Source organism: Plecotus auritus (assembly GCF_963455305.1).
Source record: "Plecotus auritus genome assembly, chromosome: X".
In the NCBI taxonomy this organism is placed as follows: Eukaryota; Metazoa; Chordata; class Mammalia; order Chiroptera; family Vespertilionidae; genus Plecotus; species Plecotus auritus.
The window spans coordinates 9,669,039-9,677,510 of record NC_137784.1 but is presented as its reverse complement, the minus strand read 5'-3'; the positions used below and the strand labels follow the sequence as shown (position 1 = coordinate 9,677,510).

Below are 8,472 nucleotides of genomic sequence, written 5' to 3'. Positions count from 1 at the left end.
ATGCTTAAGAGCTTTGAGTACCTGGAGAAGATACATTTTTTAAAAAGGATGGGAAACTCTCAAGACAAACAAAACTGCATCCACCCTCCAACTTGGCCTAAGATTAATCTGGCTGATTTCAATTTGATGTAGCAGAGATTTCTGAGTTTGTGTGTTGCATGCCATGACTTGGCCACTTAAGAACCGATTCTGACATATGCAATTTAATATTCTAAACTGGATTTAGAATCACAATAAAAGGTCATTGTCTTTGCCTCTGGGGGGTTTCAAAGTGTATATTAATATAAATATTTTCACTAATATTCTAAAATTACACAGACCACCAGTATGCTCCCCCTCACATTCCATGTGAAACGTAGCGCTGAGCGACTGAGGCCACAAGCAAAATGCCAGTGGCCATGGGTCCCTATGGACAGTTTCAGCCAAGCTGCTTCGACAGCGTGATGATGAGCTTTGTGATGGGTTGCGCCGTGGGCATGGCGGCTGGGGCACTCTTTGGCACATTTTCCTGTTTCAGGATTGAAATGTGGGTTCAGGAGCTGATTGGCGGCATTGGGAAAGCCATGATGCAAAGTAGCAGCACCTTTGGCATATTCATGGCTATCGAGATGGGCATCCGATGCTAATCAGGGCAATTGTTGCCCACATCTACCCCATCCCATCAGTTCCAACCCATGTACTATAATAAAAAAAACTTTGAGTAAAAATAATCTATAATAATAAAAGCATAATATGCTAATTAGACTGGACAGCTGAACGACCTTCTGGATGTTCTTCCAGACAAAGCCGTGGCGGCAGGGGTCGAGGCAGAGGCAGTTAGGGGCAATCAGGCAGGCAGGTGAGTGGTTAGGGGTGATCAGGCAGGCAGGCAGAGGGGTTAGGAGCCAGCAGTCCTGGATTGCCAGAGGGTACAGGCCGGGCTGAGGGACACCACCCCCCATGCACGAATTTCATGCACCAGGCCTCTAGTAATAATAATAAATTTAGCCCTAACCAGTTTACTCAGTGGCTAGAGCGTCGGCCTGCGGACTGAAGGGTCCCAGGTTCAATTCCAGTCAAGGGCATGTACCTTGGTTACAGGCACATACCCAGTAGGGGGTGTGCAGGAGGCAGCTCATCGATGTTTCTCATCTATGTTTCTAACTCTCTATCCCTCTTCCTTCCTGTCTGTAAAAAATCAATAGAATATATTTTTTAAATAATAATAATAATAATAAATTTTAAAAAACAAAATTACGCAGACCATATTTCATTTAGTCTAAGGGGCATGATTATAAGATACACCATTATCTTATATATACTAGTAAAAAAAAATATCTAAGAAAAAATGCTGCCAACTTTACTCTGAAGCGTCACTGACTGTCAAGAAGAAACCTGATGTTAAAATGGGAAAAATGGCCCTACCCAGTTTAGCTCAGTAGATAGAGTGTCAGCCTGCAGAGCCAAAGGATCCTGGGTTTGATTCCCATCAAGGGCACATACCTCAGTGCAGACTTCTCCCTGGTGAGGCCCTGGTGGGGCACATGCAGGGGGCAACCATCAATGTGTTTTTCTCACATCAATATTTCTCTCTGTCTTTCCCTCTCTTCCTCTCTCTCTCTCTCTCTCTCTCTCTCTCTCTCTCTCTCTCTCTCTCTGAAAATCAATTGAAAAATATCCTCGGGTAAGGATTTTAAATTTTTTTTAATGTGAAAAATGTGGGTCTCAGAATCAGTAAAATATGAGATAGCCCTTGGAGATATCCTAGGCTAAAAGCATGGTTTGAGAAATGAGGAAATTCTAGCTCTGGAAAGACAAACTATCTTAAGGTCATAGGCCTAGTTAGTGACAGAATTGGAACCCAGTTATCCCCCTACCTAGATCAGAGTTTACCGTGATAGAGAATGTCATGCATCAGAGATAATGTTCAGAGTTAACCTGGAGGTTCCTTTCAACTCTAAGAACATGACGTGAACAAATGTACGAATCATCCTCAGATAAATCAGAAAATGCTACATCGGACAGAATGATAACATTTACTTAAAAAGGTCCCCATATCAAGTATCGGTTCCTATTACAGATTTCCAGTGTCTATAATAGTGCCTAGATGGTACATTTATTGGCACATTGTAGGTTCTCAAAAATATTAGATGGAGCCAAAACCGGTTTGGCTCAGTGGATGAGCGTCGGCCTGTGGACTGAAGGGTCCCGGGTTCGATTCCGGTCAGGGGCACGTGCCTTGGTTGTGGGCATATCCCCAGTGGGAGGTGTGCAGGAGGCAGCTGATCGATGTTTCTCTCTCATCGACGTTTCTAGCTCTCTGTCCCTCTCCCTTCCTCTCTGTAAAATATCAATAAAATATATTAAATATATATATATATTAGATGGGCATATCTGGCTCAACTACTATCTCCATGACTTTGGGCCAGTTACTTCATCACTCTGGAGTCTGCTTCTTCATTCACAAAACGGACACACTAATATCCATCTCTCAGGTGCCAGTAAGGGTCAAGTGAGATGGATCTATAAGTATGCCCAGCACAGTAGCTGGTCAATAATAGGAACATCAATGTTAGTTTCCTTTACCTCTTCAGTTATTGTTAGATTCAAAGTTATTTAAATGCCAATATCATGAAGCCATTCAGAAAAACCTATATTCCTATATTCTAGTACTCTACACAGTCCAATATGGCAGCCACCAGCCCCATGTGGCTATTGAAATGTATCATCAAATTAAAATTTCAAATTAATTTCCTTGATCGCATTAGCCACATTTCAAGGGTTCAACATCCACATGTGGTTATCCAATTGGATAGCATAGACACAAAACACTTCCACGATCGCAGAAACTTCTATCAGACAGTGCTGCTCTTCACTAACTAGAGTACAACAGTGCTCATGGTTTTTCTTCTCAAACCCAAGTAAGGATCATCCTAAACATTTTATACAAAACTTCACTTGATAAATGTATTTGTGCGCCCTCCTGTGGCTAGAGATGAAAACGAGTCCTGTGTCTGTGGTGAAGCGGCACATTTTATAACCAGGATAGTTCAGAAATCTTTAGTAATCTGACGGCTAGGAAAAGTAACATAAAACACACGTATGTGCATTATGAATTCTCTAGAGACTACTAAGGAAAATCTCTTTGAGAAGGTCTGATAGCGTAATCATCCTAAATCTCAGTATTTTTTGAACTACCCACATTTGCGGACACTCCCTGTTTAAACAAAGGACAATACTGTATAACTGTTTCAGTGAGGAGAGACAAGCAGGATTATTGGATGAATGATCCCAGGCGCTCTCAGTGACAGCTGGTAATAAACAAGCTGGAACGTATGGCTCCCCCAGTGCAGATGGGGGGTGGGGGGGAGTGAGCTTGCCTACCAAACTGAGACTCAACTTCCCACAAGGGGCGCCAGTTTCTGGGTGCCAGGCATGTGGTCCTTCCCAGCTGGCACCCAAGCTCAGCCTGTTTGGTTTCGGATCCCAAAAGTGTATTCCCCATCTCTCCACTCAGCATGCCAGGCAGTTCTCACGCTTGCTCAATAAAACCCGAGACCAGTGGCGACAGGTGGGGCCTCCCCTGGAGCAGTTGACGCCAGAGTTCAGCAGCCTTGCCCAAGCACCCTCGCCACTGGATGCACAGAGCATGGGGAGCCGGCGCAGCCACTGACTCCTCTGCGCAGGGTTTCAGCTTCACAGGGTTTCTGCACAGTGTGGAAAAGAAAAAAAAATCAACTCTTTGTAAAGACTTACTTTTCCTGAAGACAACATTAATATTGCACTTCCACCCCCTCGCCCCCCCAAAAAGTGACAGGGTTTCTAGGTTGGTGAGATGCTGGGAGGGTTTCCCTCTGGGAGAGGTCAGGGAAGCTCCAAGGCCCCTTTCCCCACACCTTGCCCTCCACATCTCTTCCATCTGACTGTTCCTGAGTTTATCTTTTTATAATAAAATAGCAATCTATAACAGATTATTCCTAAACTCAGCTAGCAGTTTCAAATTATACGAAAGCATGGAAAACTCTCTAATTCATTTTATGAGGACAATGCAACCCTGAAATCCAATCTTAAAGACTATAGTGGAAGAAAAGAGAAACCAGAAAAACCAAGGTGCTAGATGAAAAACTATAAATAAAATAATAGATAATAGCAAACAGAACTCAATACATGAATAGAATCATTCACCATGACCAAGTAGGATTTAGCCCAGGAATGCAAAGAGTTTTGTTTTTCAGATCATTTTATTTAAAAAGAAATAAAATCTTATAGATTAAAAAAAATCAGAAAACACAGAGAAGTATTTTAAAACACATCATCCAGTTCACCTAGAGAGTATTATGTTAAGTGGAATAAATCAGTCAGCGAAAGACAAATGCCATATGATTTCACTTATATGTAGACTCTAAAGAACAATATAAATGAACAAACAAAAGAGAAACAGGCTCATAGACACAGAGAACAGACTGATAGTTGCCAGAAGGGAGGGGGTGGGGGTCTGGGTTAAAAAGGTGAAGGGATTGAGAAGTACAGATTGGTAGTTACTAAATAGTCATGGGGATGTAAAGTACCGCATAGGAAATATAGTCAATAATGTTGTAATAACTATGTACAGTGCCAGATGTGTACTGGAAATATCAGGGGGAACACTTTGTAAAGTATATGATTGTCTGACCACTATGCTGTATACCTTAACCATATAAAATAATATTGAATGTCGACTGTAATTGAAAAAAATTTTAATTTAAAAAAGGAAGAAAAGATCATCCGGAATCCTATCACCCAAAGAGAATCACTTACTAATACAGCTAAATATAAGGCCACACTACACATTGTAGTATTCCCTTCCTCACCACACACACAATCATTTACTTAACTTTAAAAAAATATGCACTAAGCAATGCACGTGGCCAAAAAGCAGCTGCCTCCTGGGGTCTGGCCAGGAGGTCGAGAGAGCTTCAGCGTCCCTCCACCACAGGAAGCAAGCTCAGTTGCAACAGTTGGGTTGAACCTCCTGCAGAGTACTTCAGCTCAGGGCAACCACCCCTTGGATTCAGCACCTAAATGCAACTATGTTTGGTGCATCGTCTCTGGGAGTAAGTGCCAAGTCACATCCCCCTACTGCAGCTGCAACTCATCAATCAGGGGTTTCACAAAGAATGTTTTTGAAAACCAGGTACAAGCTGTCCAGCAAACAGTCCACACTTATCTTAGCTTGCCACATTCTAGGGAGCAAATACACTTAGTGTTGCTTTTTCTTTGCTTTTTCAAAATAGCTTTGAGATACAGTTCACATGCTGCACAATTTATCCATTAAAATATACTATTGACTGGGTTTTAGTATATTCACAGGCTTGTGCAACTATCACCACAATCTAATTTTACAACGTTTCAGTCTCCCTAAAAGAAACCTGGTCCCATTAGCAGTCACTCCCCATTTCCTCCCAAACCTCCCAACAATCACTAACCTACTTTGTATCCCTAATGGATTTTCCTGTTCTGGACATTTCACATAAACAAATCAAATCATACAATGTATTTTTTTATGTTTGGCTTCTTTCACTTACCATAATATTTTTAAGGTTCATCCATGTTGTGGGGTGAATCACACTTCATTTCTTTTTATTGCCAAATAATATTGCACTGTAGCATAGAGCACAATTTACTTATCCATTCATCACTTGGTGAACCCTTGGTCATTTCCACTTTTTGGCTTTATGAATAATGTTGCTATGACCATTCTTGTACACCTTTCTGAGTGAATAAGTGTTTTCATTTCTCTTGTGCACATACCTAGGAGTGGATAGTTCTGTGTTTAAGTTTTTCGAGGAGCTGTCAAACTGTTTTCCAAAGTGGCTGCACCATTATACATACCTACAAGCAATGTTTAAGGTGACGAGTTTCTCCATGTCCTTGCCAACACTTTTTACTGTTTTTGTCTTTTTTAAAATCTATCTTTATTTTTGAAAGCATTCCAGATGTTCCCCTTTTCCCCCATTGCCTCCCCTCCAACCCCTTCCTCAGGCATTCACCACACTATTGTCTGTGTCCATGAGTTATGCATATTCTATATAATAAAAGCCTAATATGCTAAGTGTCAGGTAGACCGGTAGGCCATTCAACCAATCAAAGCATAATATGCTAATGATATGCTAAGGCCGCTCAACTGCTCACTAGGACGTGCACTGACCACCAGGGGGCAGATGCTCCAACTGGTAGGTTAGCTTGCTGCTGGGATCTGGCACATTGGGACTGAGGGAGATGGGTGGGACACACCCTGGAGCCCTCCTGCGGTCCCTCCCCGGCTGGCCAACCTCCCACGTCCCTCCCCAGCCCCAATCATGCACCGGTGGGGTCCCTTGGCCTGGCCTGTGCCCTCTCACAATCCAGGACCTCTCCAGGAATGTTAGAGAGCTGGTTTCGGCCTGATCCTACAGGCCAGGCTGAGGGTCCCCACTGGTGCACAAATTCGTGCACCAGGCCTCTAGTATGTATATAAGTTATTTGTTTACCCAGCCTGCCGGTGTAGCTCAGCAATTGAGCATTGACCCAGGAACCAAGAGGCCACTGGTTCGATTCCTGGTCAGGATAGGGCACATGCCTGGGTTGTGGGCTCAGTCTTCTGTGGGAGGTGTGCAGGAGGAAGCCAATTGATGATGTTGCTCTCTCATCAATGTTTCTATCTCTCTATCCCTCTCCCTCTCTCTCTCTCTCTCTAAAAAAGTCAATAAAAACATATTTTTTAAAAATAAGTTATTTGCTTAATCTCATCCTGCCCTGTTTTTGTCCTTTTTTATTTTAGCCCATATTGTGGGTATGAAGTATCATCTTGTGTTTTTTATTTGCACTTCCCTCTTCATGTGCTTGTTGGTGACAGGGTTCAGGACACACTACCCCAGTTTACTATTCTTAGCTCATACCCTTTTTGTCTTATCACGTTTTTCCATGACTCTACTCTTCATCAAACCTAGCATGAAAGCACTCAGATTTAACTGCTTCTTCAGGTCTTCATTTCCTTATAAAAGCTCCTGTGTAATGCAAAACTTATATTAAATAAATTTGTATGCTTTCCTCTTGTTAATTTGCCTTTTGTTACAGGGCCCTCACCCAAGAATTTAAAAGGGTACAGGGAATTTTTTTTCCCTCCTCTACATTGGTCATTTTTACATTTTCATTGAAGAAATTTCTATTCAGACCTTTTGCCCATTTTCAAATTGGGTCATTTGTCATTTATTATTGTTGTAAGACTTCTTTATATATTCTAAATACAAGTCCCTTATCAAACATACAATTTCCAAAATTTTTCTCCTCTTCTGTGGGTTATTATTTCACTTTCTTGATGGTATTATTAGCAGCACAGAAGTTTTTTATTTTGATGAAGTTCAGTTTATCTTTCTTTGTCACTTATGTTTTTGGTATCATATTTAGAAATCATTGCCTAACCCAAGGTCATGAAGATTTATTCCTATACTTTATTCTGAGAGTCCTACAGTGTGAATCCTGCAACTTTATTCAAGATTATTTTGGCTTTTCTGGGTCCCTTGACCTTCCACAATTATCCACTGTTTTTGTAAATGTACTAGAGGGCCCTAGCTTGTTTGGTTCAGTGGATAGAGCATCGGCCTGTGGACTGAAGGGTCCCAGGTTTGATTCCGGTCAAGGGCACATACCTGGGTTTCGGACTCAATCCCCAGTAGGGGGCGTGCGGGAGGCGGCCAATCAATGATTCTGTCTCATCATTGATGTTTCTGTCTCTCTCTCCCTCTCCCTTCCTCTCTGAAATCAATAAAAATATATTTTAAAAATTAATAAATAAATGTACTAGAGGCCCAGTGCACGAATTCGTGCACAGGTGGGGTCCCTCAGCCTGGCTGGCATTCGGGGCCAATCAGGGCTGTCTCGCCCAGTCCCGATTGATTGGCCAGCCAGGAGGAGGGACTGCAGGAGGTTGGCCAGCCGCAGGAGGTTGGCTGTGGGAGCACACTGACCACCAGGGGGCAGACGCTCAACACAGGAACTTCCCCTTGGTGGTCAGTGAGCTCCTACAGTGAGAGTGCCGCTCAGTTGACTGACAAGTCCTGGCAGCCCTTCAGCCTGGCAGCAGCCACTCACTCCCTCAGTAGTCCCGCAGGTCCAATCTCTGGAGAATAGGCCAGGCATTGACAGACCAGCACCGCTGGCCTCCTGGAAGTTGGCCTCAGGCACCATGGCCACTTCCCCTCCGTAGACACTCTGCAAGGAAGAACGATATAAAAGCAGCCCCCAGGTGGCTCCCAACAACCTGCGAGAATGTCAGCTGGATGGATCCGGATTCCATGCAGGCAAGGGTGTCCCACTGCCTGCCCGGAGGGCCGATTGTGTCCTGCCCTCCTCCCCTCGGGACGGGCGCCAGATGCAGGGCTCATGGCTGGCAAGCACTGCTATGGCAACATGAGCCTCTCCTGATCAGGACTGACTGGGCGTGAGCCCGCAGCAGGCGCAGCAGGGCCAGGATGA

At 43.5% G+C, this 8,472-nt stretch overlaps 1 protein-coding gene across 1 annotated transcript; it reads left to right on the top strand.

Annotated features, from left to right (window-relative positions):
- Positions 1-386: 386 nt before the first annotated feature.
- Positions 387-626, top strand: LOC308239369 (reactive oxygen species modulator 1-like; the record flags this gene model as incomplete). The annotated part of the gene is made up of 1 exon (XM_080652188.1): positions 387-626. The coding sequence occupies one exon, from the start codon at positions 387-389 to the stop codon at positions 624-626; it is 240 nt and encodes a 79-aa protein (XP_080508314.1).
- Between the last annotated feature and the right edge of the window lie 7,846 nt (positions 627-8,472).